General features: G+C 44.3%; 2 protein-coding genes across 3 annotated transcripts; both read left to right on the top strand.

Annotated features, from left to right (window-relative positions):
• The first annotated feature begins 435 nt into the window (after positions 1-435).
• Positions 436-1,430, top strand: LOC117850244 (chlorophyll a-b binding protein M9, chloroplastic). Its single transcript, XM_034732054.2, has one exon. The coding sequence runs from the start codon at positions 517-519 to the stop codon at positions 1,309-1,311; it is 795 nt and encodes a 264-aa protein (XP_034587945.1). The 5' UTR covers positions 436-516; the 3' UTR covers positions 1,312-1,430.
• A 4,108-nt stretch (positions 1,431-5,538) lies between these two features.
• Positions 5,539-13,339, top strand: LOC117849528 (uncharacterized). 2 transcript variants are annotated; one of them, XM_034731102.2, is made up of 10 exons: positions 5,539-5,875; positions 7,114-7,157; positions 7,468-7,579; positions 7,667-7,745; positions 8,176-8,798; positions 9,590-9,866; positions 9,950-10,226; positions 11,561-11,713; positions 12,095-12,604; positions 12,758-13,339. In XM_034731102.2, the coding sequence occupies exons 1-10, from the start codon at positions 5,701-5,703 to the stop codon at positions 13,046-13,048; spliced, it is 2,541 nt and encodes an 846-aa protein (XP_034586993.1). In that variant the 5' UTR covers positions 5,539-5,700; the 3' UTR covers positions 13,049-13,339. The 2 variants fall into 2 exon arrangements, with proteins under 2 accessions (XP_034586993.1, XP_034586992.1); XM_034731101.2 differs by having other exon boundaries at positions 8,173-8,798.
• The last annotated feature ends 1,766 nt before the right edge of the window (positions 13,340-15,105 follow it).

Below are 15,105 nucleotides of genomic sequence, written 5' to 3'. Positions count from 1 at the left end.
GCCTAGCTTGAAGACCAGATTGCTCCCCTTGTGTCACTGAGTCTCTGTCACTAAGACAATCTCTTTCAAGAAAACCAATTTGGTTTCTTACCGTTACTCACGGGTGAACACATGACTCCCAAGTGACTGGGCACTGACTTGCAAAAATATCAACAGAGGACTGGGATAAAGTAGTGCATCGGCGGTATCCAGAAGAAATGTGAAGAAAAATCCACAATCACCACAAAATCCGGAGCGCCCAATCGCCCTTCTCCAAGGAGATTCCTAGCCTCAGCCACAGCTACCTCATCGGCTTGAGGCTCCCATTGCGCCAAGTGTGCCAGGATCCTCGACGCACCAATGGCATCCGAGCAACAGATTTTTTTGTAACTCTTGGCAACATTCAAGATAGATTGCCACGCACCAGCGCTTCCCTCAATCGCTTTAAATACCTTCGTCGTCTCCAGACATCGCAAGCCATCTGCAAGCTCGAGCCTCACTCTAAAACCGCAGGACACCACCGGTGATAGCAGCGCAATGGCGACCAGCACCATGGCCCTCTCCTCCACGGCCTTCGTCGGCAAGGCTGTCAACGTGCCATCGTCCCTCTTCGGCGAGGCCCGCGTGACCATGCGCAAGACCGCGGCGAAGCCCAAGCCGGCCGCCTCCGGCAGCCCATGGTACGGCCCCGACCGCGTGCTCTACCTCGGCCCGCTCTCCGGCGAGCCCCCGAGCTACCTAACCGGCGAGTTCCCCGGCGACTACGGCTGGGACACCGCCGGGCTCTCGGCCGACCCCGAGACCTTCGCCAAGAACCGCGAGCTGGAGGTCATCCACTCCCGCTGGGCCATGCTCGGCGCGCTCGGCTGTGTCTTCCCCGAGCTGCTCGCCCGCAACGGCGTCAAGTTCGGCGAGGCCGTCTGGTTCAAGGCGGGTTCCCAGATCTTCAGCGAGGGTGGCCTTGACTACCTCGGCAACCCGAGCCTGATCCACGCGCAGAGCATCCTCGCCATCTGGGCCTGCCAGGTCGTGCTCATGGGCGCCGTCGAGGGCTACCGCATTGCCGGCGGCCCGCTCGGCGAGGTCGTCGACCCGCTCTACCCCGGCGGCAGCTTCGACCCGCTCGGCCTCGCCGACGACCCCGAGGCCTTCGCCGAGCTCAAGGTCAAGGAGCTCAAGAACGGCCGCCTCGCCATGTTCTCCATGTTCGGCTTCTTCGTCCAGGCCATCGTCACCGGCAAGGGCCCGCTCGAGAACCTCGCCGACCACCTCGCGGACCCCGTCAACAACAACGCCTGGGCCTACGCCACCAACTTCGTGCCCGGCAAGTGAGGCGTCGGTGCCACACCGTTCGATCTGTAGGGTGTCCGGATGTGAGCGCGCACTGGTTTCAGTTTGTACCATGTAAATTACGAGGGTTCAACCGAGAAGGAATTGATGTGTTCATTGCCTGATTGTGTCCCTTTTTTTACCGTCGATTTTGCTTGAGCAATGGGTTGTTTGATCAGACAGAGCAATTGGGTGCACAAGCCTGGCCTGGTCGGTAAATGAGGTAGCAACCAGGGCCTGAATTCCCCCCACCGAAAAGGCGGCAATTTTGCTTTTGCGATGGGATGCGTTCAGCTGGAGTGTGCTAAGCAGTCAAGTGCATCATGAAATTTGCAACGTTTTCGCTCGAGTGTGGGCGGAGCAACGAAGCTGAGACGCTGCCGTTTTGTAGGTGACAGCTTGTGGTGCCCAAATAGACGAAAAAATCTTGTTAACCAGCATCATAGGGGATAGAAGGATCTATAATCTGCTCGTTTGATGTTTTCCCTTTATGCTGAATTACACGTCAGACATCTGCTTACCTGATTGTCAGATGGAGGTCGTTAGGGTTAACACCACGGATTTTTGCTGAACTTTTCTGGGTGTCAATCTTGTGGCCACAGAAATTCTGAAATTTTGCTCTCTGTGGGCTATGCAACCCATTCTTCTAACGATCATTACACTGAAAAAGGTAAAAGATCCCATTTTAGCTGACATCCTACATTGATTAGGAAAATTTCATCTGTGCATCCGGTATACAGCTGAAAAAAATCCATAATTTAAGCACACAACCTTTTAGATGTGTTGATGTACGGTTTAAGCAAGTTGATAATACAGACTCTCTTTTCGACGGAAAAACCGTAGTGTTCCGTGAATCTTGCGCAACGCCTGGCACTATCTAAATCATGGTGCGTTTGCGTACTAATCCGACGACAGACCATTCTGGATTTCTGCGCTGTGTTCATTCGTGAAAGAACGCCAGACGCTAGCTGCCATCACTCTTCAGTTTTCGACGTTTCTTTACACAGCTAGCGTCTGGCCTGGGCCTGGCGTTGCAGGAGTCAAATTCACGAGGTGTTTGTTCATGTGCGCGCGCAGCACGTCAGGTCTTCATCACTCTTCAGTTTTTTGCCTTTTCCGCACTGCAGGGCAGACCACCAACACCTCGCGCGCGGGCTCTCAGCTTGCTACACGGCCCAGACCCTAGAAATTGGAGGAGATGACGAGCCCCAAACGGCCCACCCTGTAAGTGGACCGGACTGCTTCCCGGAGCTCGGTGGAAGGTATTATTTGCTTCGTTAGCTTTAGCTTATCAGCCACCGTTAAGTATTTTTCTCTCACAACAAATCAGCCATTTCAGCTTTTCAGCCGGCTTATAAGTCCAGCCGAACAACCTCATTGGGAGGTATGAAGGTATTATTTATCGTGGTATAGAGGTATGAACCAAGAATCCTATGAAAAAAATTAATCTTGTTTACTCATCTACCCGTAATGTTATTAAGTGAACATTTGGTTTATTAAAAATGAAGTGGCAATTTTTCTACAACACTCGAGCTCTCCATGTATAAGTTGTCCATGTGGCTACTATGATCCTTCACATTTCATTCGTGAGCATGGAGGTTGTGACATGATTTGAGAAAGAAGTTCAAAAGAGGAAACCATCTTTAACTTTTGTGACATGGTTTGAGAAAGAAATTCAAATGTGGAAACCACCTAAGTAGGATGGTAGAGTCACAACATACAGTCGCACATCACTGAGTCATGACCTTTTTGTGATAAAGAGTTCAAATATGGTACCATCCAATGGATGTTGAATTCACGAAGCTTGTTGTTTCTTTTACCGGTGTGATTTTGGTATCTTATACGCAACAAATGTGTTTGTTTTAGAGTAAACTTGTGGTGGACATGGTTCGACCCTGTGGATAAAAAGTATTAATTGGAACAAGTGATTTTACTGTATCCCCATATTTCATCTAATATAATTTTTAGAGTTGAGAACATCTACATGATGTGAAAAGGAGATCCATGAGAAGGGTTGTTGCCTGAATTCCTTTCCTCCCAAATTTCATTTATCACCATGATAGTAATCCTCTTTAATCACTTGGTGTGTACCTTTGGCCAATGTAGATATTAATATAATTGATTCCGATGATTTTTGCACCATGCCTTAGCATGGTTTTCACTAAAAACGTTAAAAGGAGGAATATCGTTGGTTATTATTGGTCACTTCTAGTTCTATCACCGAAAAAGCGATTGCCACTGTGCCCTTAGGTTCATCGCTAGTTCTACCACCGCACATCCTTACTAATATCTATTAATATATAAAGTTGTAATTTCATAAACTCGGAAGAAGATGCTAAACCTCTCACCTTACAACGGCATGATTTTGGTTCACTTGTCTGTATTATACCTGGAATGGTGAGGGCTGTCCCAAAGGACAATGTCAGGTAGTATCCATAGCACCTAAGTTTTTGGAATATATGGGCACTGTAGTTAATGAGGAGTGAGAAAAAGTTCGATGAAACTTTGTATGAGACCTAGTTTCTAGCATCAGAAACAAGTTACAAGAAAACTACAAGAAACCCATTGGCCATTGGTTGCGTCTTGATGCTTCGAATGTACCTGACTCACTCATCTTTGAAGATGAAGAGAGCCAAATAAATAATTTTATTTTATTATAATGGTTTAGAAACTATGTATTTGAAAGTGTGTTTTGGTGTAACATGTCTCATTTAGACACGACTCATAGTTTTTAGCATCTGGACTATCCTGGTAGCAACGAGATTGCCAATTCTTTCAAACAATATCCTATGTTGCTATCTCTACTCTAGCGCATTCATTTATGTTTGCCCGCAGATGCATGATCCTCGTTAATAAGAAAAAATCCACACCTTAGTAGACGTTCCCTATTCTTGATGGACAAACTCAAACAATACACATACACTAGATATGATACGGTATATTTGTTTATGCATCTCCTTAAATGGCAAGAAATAACAAAACTATCAAATTTATCGCCAATCAAAATCTCCTTATGCCGATGACCACAAATTTGATACCTTAGTTATAACTTTCGAAATAACAGGTATGCAATCCTTGGTAACGAGAAGGCATCCACGCCATTCAAGATTACCTATTTATGACAGACAAACTCAAACAATACAAATGTACTAACACAAAACTATGGAGATATGACATCTGTTTACGCGTCCCATATATAGTGAGTAATAACAAACTTACTAAATTTCAACATTTCATTGCGCCAATGACTACAAATTTGGTGCACTCATTTATAGCTACCATAATAATAGATTTGTAGTAGTTAGCAACGAGAAGCCATCCGCGTCCTACAAGATTATCTATTTATGACGAAAAAAATCAAACAATACAAATATAATAACACAAAGTCACAAAGATATGGCATATCTGTTTACGCGCCTCCTCAAATAGCGAGTATTAACAAAACTACCAAAGTTGTCGTTAAACATCAATGTATCCCTACGGTAATGACCGCAAATTTGGTACACTCATTTATAGTTGTCCAAATAACAGGTATGCTAATGATAAGGTATCCGCGCTCTACGAGATTATCTATTTACACCGGACAAACTCAAATAATACAAATATACCAATACAGAGGAACAAAGATATGGCATATCTTTTTATGTGCCCTCAGGTGAGTAATAACAAAGCTACAAAATTGTTGTCAAACATCAACATCTCTCACATCGATGGTCTCAAATTTGGTACACTTATTTACACTTGTTCAAATAATAGGTATATAATATAGTTAGTAGTGAGAAAGTATCCACATCCTACAAGATTATCTATTTTCGATGGCTAAACTTAGACAATACAAATATACAAAAGCATCGAGAAAATGACACATCCATTTACGCCTCTTTTCAAATGGTGTGTAATAACATGGTTGCCAAAACCTATCGTCAAAGATCAACGTGTTCTTGAACCAATGACCCCAACTTTGGCTTATCATTTATGAGTACCTCAATAACGGGATGCGCGATAATCAGCAAAGAAAACGATTCTAAATATTTTCTATACAAAACAAAATTAAAAAAGAAGCAGGGGTACTCGCAAATCACACATGTGACCTGCGGTAATTACCGCGTAGTATCGCGTACGCCGAATCAAAGGCGGGCAGGAAAAGAGTTATGGTCCCGTGTTAATCCCTTCTCCGTAATCCACCCAGCCAGCCTTTCATCGAGCTATATAAACTTGCCTCAGCGGAGGGAGGGGAGGAAGGGTTTTGGAATTAGGGAGCGGCCGCCGTTGCGTGGGAGAGAGCAAAGCCGAAACCGAAGCTAGCACCACCACCACCAGCCGCCCACCGCAGCAGCGTCGGGCCCTCGTCTCCCTGTTCCCGCGTCCGAGGAGGGGATCCCGGCGGCGAGGATGAGCGGCGGCGGAGCCGGAGGGAAGGGGGCGGCGGCGCCCGTCCCGGCCGGGTCGAGGAAGCTGGTGCAGAGCCTGAAGGAGATCGTGAACCGCCCCGAGGCGGAGATCTACGCAGCACTGCGCGAGTGCGGCATGGACCCCGACGAGGCGGTCAGCCGCCTCCTCTCCCAAGGTTCGGGCGCGCCTTGCGCTATCCTCTCCCCACTCCCAGGATTCCGTGCCTGTTTCGCCGTTCGTTTTCGGGTTATTCCTCGGGCGCATGGTGGAGTTGGAGGGCGGCGGTGCTAGGGTTTATAGGGGCCTTAGACCAGGGGGTTCTCGTCGATCTGGGGCGATTCGCCGCTGCGAAGGTTGTAGCCTGAGCGCGCGGCCGGATTAGTGGGAATCGGATGAACCTGTATTGCTTTTCCCCCTTCGGCCCCTCGAGTTCATACTCGATTTAGCTATCCAAGTCGGTATTAGGTAGTAGTATTAGGTTCAGGTGGAGTGCTGTCACAAATGTCCTTTACCCTTTTAGGGTTTCTGCTTTAGATTTACTGCAAATGCTATTAGTGGTAAAGAGTTTCCTATTTTGGAGTAGCGCGCAACCCGCAGGTGGATTATGTATTTGTCTCTCCTGTTGTTGGTTCCGCCCTTTGTGTTTGTGGTGCAAATTGACAGTGTCAGCCAGTTACTTCTGGAGTGCTTGGCTTTTCGGCTGTTGCTTCTGGGGGGGATTTACTTCTTCTAATGGAATGTGATGATAGTGTGGAGAATGTGGATACCGGAAGCTTGGGAGAAAAGAAGACATGTATCATATTAGATTGGACCCTTTAGCATTTCGATGTAGGAGGTTAACTGAAATTAGTTAGTCGATTTGGTTCTTGAACGAGTTAGGAATAAGATATGGAAATAATGGCTGTGGCAAGTTAAAGTACTTGGTTTGGAAGGAACAGATGTGGTAAACTTAGCTAGCAGGTTTGGAAAGAGTGTAGCCTTTAGACTGGGGCAAGGATGTTTGAACAATACTTTTAGAATCTGTTTCGGTTTACCCCTGATAGACTTGGTTTCTTTTTCTTAGTTTTATTTCGTTATTTTGTTTGATATATCAAATATTTCCTAACGATACCTGTTCTACATTACATGTGCTTGTCATGGAATGAAATCTACTTCTTACCTGACGTTGAACATTAGCTTTGGTTATGAATATATTGTATTTTGTTGAAGGGTTTGCTGGCAATATAAATTTATGTTTTCAATCATCTGATCTTGCTACCATTGCTACAAATGCTGTTTGTATTCTATCATTAAGTTCGTTTATTTTTAATAGTTTGCTATGTTTATGCGGCAGTGACACAATGAAATGTTATGTCAATGGGTCGAGCTCATCTATGGACATTGATAATTTACCACTACATATTTTCTTTTCAGATACTTTTCAAGAGGTAAAGAGCAAGCGTGACAAGAAGAAAGAGGTGAATTGACACTGATTTTCTAACTTCAATGTGCCCATATCATTCTGCAATATGCAATTCGTTTGATGACTATTGGCCAGCTTTTATTTGCACTATTTATGAATTGGTAACTAGCTATTTTCTTTCACCTGGTTTTGATAGGTGAATACTGAAAATTAAATCTATCTGCGCTACTGATTTTTTTATACTTTGCAATTCCCTTGCACCAAAGTTAGCATATTCAGCTGCAGTTTTGGTTGATTCTTTATAAAATGCTCTGTTCTTAGTTGAACACTAGAACTGACAACTACAGTTGCGGGCATTTAAACAGATTAAAGAGGTTCCTGAGCCAAGATCTCGATCAAATACTTCTTCTAGTCGAGGCGTTAGAGGTGGCGCAGATCGTGGTGGACGGAGCAATTCTATGCACTCCAGCTCTACTGGTAATAGAATCTGCCATTTTTACCTTCAAGCCTATTGTTTCTGGCTATTGTTTCTTTTGACCCTCTTCATTGCATTATGAAAACTAGATAACGCAGCCTCAAGGCCACCAGTCTCGGGGCCTGGTGCAGCATCGAATAATTCCAGTCAGAAGCAAACAATTGCAAGGTAAGGTGAAAAACCCTTGTGCAATCCATTCAAAGGACATTGCCTGCTTTTTATATATATTTCTCTGTTGGCGCACTTCTGTCTACTTTCTCTGATTGTTTGTTATCCCTCTAATTATTTTGTTGTTAGCCTGTGATATGTCTATTTTATCACCGTTTTGCTCATGTCATGTTGAGAAAACATCCAAGGACAGCATGAGTCCTTTTTATTAAATTTCTTAGTTCTACTATTGTTATTTAGGTAGCTCATTTCATTTAACATTCATTTTTTTTTTCAATAATGGTTGCAATCAACACAATGATCTCCAGAGTTCAGATGTTTGAATGATGCCCTACCTCTGAAAACTTGAGAATCATTCTTAACTGTCAATATTTTCTGACCATTTGATTTTTATCTACATCTTGTTAATATCCTCTCTCGTGTCCAGCAGTTCTTCTGCAAACAAGCATATGGTTGCTGACGGGCCAGCTGTATCATTGCAATCATCATCTGGGTTTCAGCATGGTTGGTCTGGGACACCTGGTCTGTCGATGGCTGACATTGTTAAAATGGGTAGGCCTCAGGTTAAGGCTTCTAGCAAACCTGCGGTCACCGCTGACAGAGGATATGCCGGACAATACCCATCTTTGCCGAGCACCGCAAACCAGAATTTGAAACAATCTGGAAGCACAGTTCCGCCAACAGAGCTTGACAAGGGGTTACCTCCTGTGCAAGATTCTGTTCAGGTTAAGAACCACGGTCATTCTGCTTCTGACAGCAAGCACACCTATGAGAATGATTGGTCTCCACAAGATGAGCCAACATCAGCGAACCAATTGTCCCTCCCTGAGACATCCGGTGACCCATCCTTGTATGAGGCATCGTTACAGTCATCTACATTGGTTACTGATGTGGTTAATTCACATGAAAATTCACACTTGGATGAAAACAGTACCATTGCAGTGAGATCAGCGCCTGCCTCTGAGAGACACTTGGAACGTAGTGAAGGTATTTCTGAATACAATGATGGAATGTCCTATCAGCCTCAGAAGTACGCTTACACAGAACATGATGGTGAGTGTAAAACTAACTATACAATCTGCTGAGCATTTATTGGTTAGCCATCTTAGAGGTCAAATGGCCTTTTTAAACATCCTTCTAATTTTCTGTGTACATTAAGTAAGGATAAGCAAACCAACATATTCAGTTAGAAGATGCCCTTTGGTATTTGATTTAATAGTTTTGTAGGCTAATGCCATTGAGCAATCTTATTCAGAATCATGGAATAACTGGTCTATTGTAATTCAATATGGTAATGATTCCTAAGTCTACGTTGGTAATGTAACTACTTTTCTACCATGTATGTGGTAGTTCTGCCTCTGTATTTCTCGCTGGGCAGTGCCAACAGTAGCTGTAAACATAATCAGGAAGGTATTGGACACATAAAGACCCAAATAATCACGTTATCTGAACCGAGAGGGATCAAATGCAGTTATATTTTATTTTAAAATATAGATATTTTAGTTAAAACAGGTTTAAAGAACATTTATACAGAGCATACTGTTTTGTCTTCAATACTATGCTTTGGATTAAGGTTCTTTGCTTTTCATAAGAAAGGGGAGGCTATTTAATGCTTCCTAGTATTGCTAGACTTGTCAACAAGCATCCACAACATTGTATGCGTAGCTCCACATGTTGTACTGTTCGTTTGGGTATTTTATTAATCATGTTGGGCACTGGTGGCTTGGGTTCTTGTTTTTAATGTTGTATAAAAGTTGTTACCACCATTTTCCGCAATGAATTCTTATTCCTTTGGTAACTATGGTTTAGATGTTGTATCTTCTGATTGTGGCCTTTCCTTGCAGTTGAGGATTCCAGTGTTGATGTATCAGCGGCAGCAGCAAACTTCCAGAGTTTAAGCCTACATAATGATGAGTTGGTTGCAAAAAAGATTGCCGAAGATAACCCTGCAGTGATAATTCCTGATCATTTGCAAGTTACAAATACAGAATGTGTCAGTTTGAGCTTTGGCAGTTTTGGATCTGGTGCATTTTCTGGGCTGCTCCCACAAAAGACCACTGATAGCAATGTGGAGTTGCCTGTTCGAGAGGAATCTGCACCGGTAGATCAAATAGATGCAAGGTACACTTTACTGGTGTTCTTTATTTTGTGGCACTGGCACCTTTGGGAAGGAAATGTTGACATTGTAGAATTTCCTGTTGCAGGAACCAAGATTACTATGAAAGCGGTGCGGTGAATTCATCAGCAGATGGAAATCTTGAGGCCATGATGGGAGCTAACATGGAGAACGTTGATGCACCTTCTGTTTCACAGGCTAATGAGCACATGGCGGAAGTACCTGATCCATCTGATCTTCAATATGACATGCCATCAGTTTCAAGTCATGCATATTCAAATACGAACACATCGCAGCCAAATACAATGGAGGACCCACAAGGAAACAACCAAGCACATACTCTTTCCCATTTGTCAAACTTGATGGTATGCTGGCTCTTCTTTCTATACTTTTTCCCTGTAGATCCTTGGTAATTCATCTTACATTGCCCTCAATTAGTGTGTCCATTGCTATACTGTGCCTGCATGGTGCAGCATTTTCTGTTTGTCTTCACAGTCAACGGTATATATAAACTTGTATTACAATGTGGCTGATTGTGAGAATGAGAATAGATATAATTTGAAGGTTTGATTAAAACTAAAGCTGTATCAAGAAACCACACTTTTAAGGAACAAATTTTAGAGAACCACACTTCTGATTGTTTAGCATTTCACAAGACTACATTTTTAAGCATTGCTCTTACTTTTCAGTCTCCCAAAAGTTGAGCAGACTGAGTGCTTGGATAGTTGAATGTGTAGTTTTGTGAATCAAACTGAAGTTTGGTTCTTGAAGTGTGAAATGGGGTTTTGTGGAAAAATAAAATGCTGTTTTATGAAATACTGCTTATATTGCAGTTTTGTGATACATTTTGACATAGGCAGCATGAGTTGTGAAATGTATTCTGAGAGACTCATAGGATAGCGTAGTGTTGAGTGATGGGAGGTAATAGAAATATTATCACCTTCTGTAGGGCTGCGAAAACTTTGGGCATCACGTGGTTTTCATCAGCTGTTCGGTGTTTTTAATATGTTTGCTTTACCCTGTCGCATTATTTGATTATGTAGATTGAAGTGATTAGGGTGTATTAGGGAATTGTGTTTGCAAGTTCAGAAAAATTCAAGTATGGCTTTGTAAATTATCCAAATGTTTGTTAAGGACAGGTAGGTGTCGTGAGCATATACAGATGGTGGGGTATTTACCTAACAAAAAGATTTAGCTGCCTTTGATAAATAGATGAGTAATCAAGGGATTCCTATTTATATTTGAAATAGATAATACTTCGTGAGGCCCATCCTATTTTGCACATTCCCAAAACAACGCAGAACCAGTGATGGGTGGAATTATGATTTTTGCTGGTCTCTGGCAAGGTTATCAGTGTATGTAAACTGTGAAAAAGGAGTTCATAACTCTATTGGAAATATTGCTGCAAGATGATGTGTGCTAACATAACTCTATTTAAAGGAACTACAAAAAAGATGAAAGGCCTTTCTCGCTGTGTAAATTTTGCTGTATATTTCATGTACTGCTGTCCATTCAGGAATTCTTCAGCAATAACATATGGACGAGCAGTTTTGTTCTAGTTTCCTGTCCCTGGTTATTGATGTCATGCTTCATTCTTACTGAAATGAATTATTGCTAAAATTTATTTTCTCCTGCCTTTCTTTTAATCCAGCTGGTTTTGCTTGTCTTCAGTTCTCTCACTCTTGTCATTTCCCCCCAGGAAGCGAATCCTTTGAGCACCAGCAGCCTATTGGGGTCAAATCAAAATCATCCAACTCTTCATGGCTTAGAGTTTGATTTACCGCCTTATCTGGAAGGAAAATATAACACAGGCTCAACTGCAAATCCTAGACCAGCCATCTCCATGCAGGAGGTTAGTTAAATATTGAATTCACTCTCTCGCATCAGTGAGATGCATATGCAGTTTTTTGTATCTTTAGAATGTTACAGAGTGGCTTGTCTTCATATCCCACGTAAAAGTTGATATGTGGCTCTGCATAGTAGTAAGAAAAAAAAGGCTTCCAATACTTGAGCTTACTAGTAAATATGGATTATTAAGTTAACCAGAAAGCTTATAGAAGTACCATCCTAGTTTAGTGACACATCTTTATCAGCAATGATTTAAACTGGAAACATAGCATCTACCTTATGTAAATTCAGTGTACATTCTGAACTTTGTCTTGTACTCTTGTTTAGTGTCGTGTCATTTGCGTTTTACCTTTTCTAAGTTTGCATTTCATGAACATATTTTCAGGCCCTGAAAACTGGTGTTTTCTCCAACACTCAATCTACACAAAGTCTTCCAAGTACTAGCATTCAGACAGGGCCTCCTCTCCCTCAGCAATTAGCTGCTCACCCTTACTCTCAGCCAACATTACCCCTCACACATTTTGCAAATATGTTTGGTTATCCGACATATTTGCCACAGAACTATGCTACTTACCTATCTTCAGGCGCCTTCCAGCAACCATACCCGAGTAATGCACAGTTCCATCAGTCTGCGGCTGCTTTGCTCGGATCTGGTTTGAAGTACTCGACACCAGAGTATAAGAACAACCTGTCTGCTACAGGCCTGCAACAGCAACCGCAACAACAACCACCGCCTTCTTCGGTTATCTCTGGTTATGGAGGCTTTGGAAACTCAAGTAATCTTCCAGGAAATTTTGCCCTTAATCAGAGTACTGGCTCTGCATCAACTCTCGGGTTTGATGAAGCATTGAGCAGACAGTACAAAGATACCAGTCAGTACATGGCTCCACAGCAGGTAATGATCGCATACTGTTACCCCTGTAACCTTGGCTAACCTTTTGTCCTCTTCCCAATTATTGTCATCTCATCTGTATCTGCCCTAAAATGTCATCTCTATTTCTTGATGAAGGTTTTTACAGAAATGTTGATTTGTTGTTATCTCTTTCAGGGTGACAACTCTGCAATGTGGCTTCATGGCTCTGGTTCAAGAGCCACGTCAGCACTTCCGCAAGGCCACTTTTATGGCTTCCAGGGACAGAGTCAGCTGGGTGGCTTTCGCCAGGCGCAGCAGCCGCAGCCTTCCCAATTTGGAGGCCATGGGTACCCAACTTTCTACCAGTCTCAGGGTGGCCTGACACAGGAGCCTCCCCAGAACCTGGCTGAGGGCAGCATGAACGGCTTCCCTGCGGCACCGTCTCAGCAATCTCACACGAGCTGGCAGCACCAGCACACATACTGAGCCCTGTACTCCTTGTCATAGTGGCTCTTTCGCTGTTGCAAGACAAAGTTTCACGTGCTTGTGCCCTCACTCGTTGCAGAGTAAGCAGCTCGGATTAGCTGAGCTTGTAACTTGAGCGCTGAAAGGGTCCCAGGCATACAAAAGTTCTAGAGAGCGTTTTAACATGTTGCGTGTGTTGTCGGACTGATGCATCGTGATTTCTTTTTCGATAGTGAGTTATATGTGCGGAGGTGCAGTCCTGTAAAACTGAGACGTGATCACCTAACAAGGAGTCGCTTCTGATTTTCAACACATTGGACTGATGCTGCTTCGTTTGTCAGATGGTTGTTGATGTGCCATCGTGCGCCTAATGAGGCGGCCTAGCATGGTTATACATTTGCTGCAAGCTTCCTGCGGATTAAAATAAAAGGGAACTGGCGTTTCATACTGTTATGGATTCACGATTTTAACACTTAAATTTTAGGGGCGAACGCTGTCATGGATGTCATCAGCTGCGCGGCTTGGATTCGTTCGCTCCGTCGCGGCAAGGATACAGTGCGCCGAAATCCTTTTGTTTCGTTGAAGCCAGAGCCGGCCGAAGCCACGCATGACTCTGGAACATGCATCTATCAGTTTTCCGATCCGGCCCGCCGACCGCCGACGGGATGCTCGCTCGAACTAGGTCTCCCGGCCTGCTACTTTTGCGCTCCTGGCCTGTCGAATTAAGCGCCGCACCGCGACCTTGTTCCCTTTTCGTAGCGACTTGGCGATCTCCATTATCACAAATCACAAGCCATCGCATCAGATATACAAACTACTGACAATTCCGCATGAGTTCATCTGCCGCGTCGTCGTCGCCTTCCACATCCACGAACGAAATCGAAGTTCCTTAGCGTAGCCAGTGGTCGCGCTGTATATGTGGGGTGCATGTACTTCCTGCATTCGTACACAGCCAGGAATCGGCCATTCGGCGTCCGCTGGCACGGGAAGGAGGTTGCCTGCAATCTTCGATCGTCCCGACGGCGACAGCGAGACGCCGGGAAAGGGAAACACTCCACTTGCCGAGACGCAAAGCATCGCGTGCACTATTAGTTCTCGTGGCTTGGAGGAAGCTTCCTATTTAGGGAGACCAACCGTACAAATCGAAGATGAGCTCGAGCCTGTTCGGCTGGACTTATAATCCAGCTGAAAAGCTGAAACGGCTAATTTATTATGAGAGAAAAATATTGTTCGGTGGCTGATAAGATGAAGCGAACATGTTGATAAAACTACCGATCAACTAACCGTGGCGGATGTACAGATCCGTCAATTGTGACTTGGCGGATCGCTAACATTTTTGGCAGTGGACGGCGTTCGAGTCAACCAAACTGAAAACGACGTGCTCGTCGATCTCTCTTCTTCAAACGTCTGAAGCGAGAAAGAAGCGAACCGCATCACAAAAGCGTCCGTCCCCTTCGCCACAAGTAACCCCTCACTCACGCTGCTGCTCTACATCGCTCGACCTTTCGGTTCCCACCGGCTGCCTGGTCCGGATATGCATCCGCCGGATTCCGGCGCCAAAGAAGCAAGGAGATGCGTCCGGTGTTTTTCAAAAAGAAAAAGAAGAAGAAGAAAAAGGAGATGTGCCCGGCAGACGCTCTGCCTCTGTTTCGTCCTAACGTTACCTACTAGGCTACTACTACGGCTGCAGAAGAATCTGGTTACTTGGGCAGTTGCATGGCAGGTTCGCTGATGGAGACGCTGCAGTCCAAGAAGTTATCTCCGGGACACGCAGCTTTCATGGCTTTAATCTACAAAGATAGCAACGCCGAGAAATACCATATATGCCATGCTAGAATTCCACAGATGCATGCCACTAGGAAGAACGGCGCGCTCCGCCGCGCCCGTATAAGCAGCACGCCTGTATATAGGTGGATCGTCTCATGTGCAGTTATACTTCTGTAGCGTTTTATTGTGTTTGTTCGGGTTAAGCAGAAACGTGGATTGCTCAGAGTGGGCTGGGTCTATTTCGCCGTTGCATACGTTGCAGTGTAGCTCAACACCTCAAAAAACTGAAACTCAAAAGCAATGATATGGTT

Source organism: Setaria viridis, chromosome 3 (genome assembly GCF_005286985.2).
Source record: "Setaria viridis chromosome 3, Setaria_viridis_v4.0, whole genome shotgun sequence".
NCBI lineage: Eukaryota > Viridiplantae > Streptophyta > Magnoliopsida > Poales > Poaceae > Setaria > Setaria viridis.
This window is presented reverse-complemented; position numbering and strand designations above follow the sequence as displayed.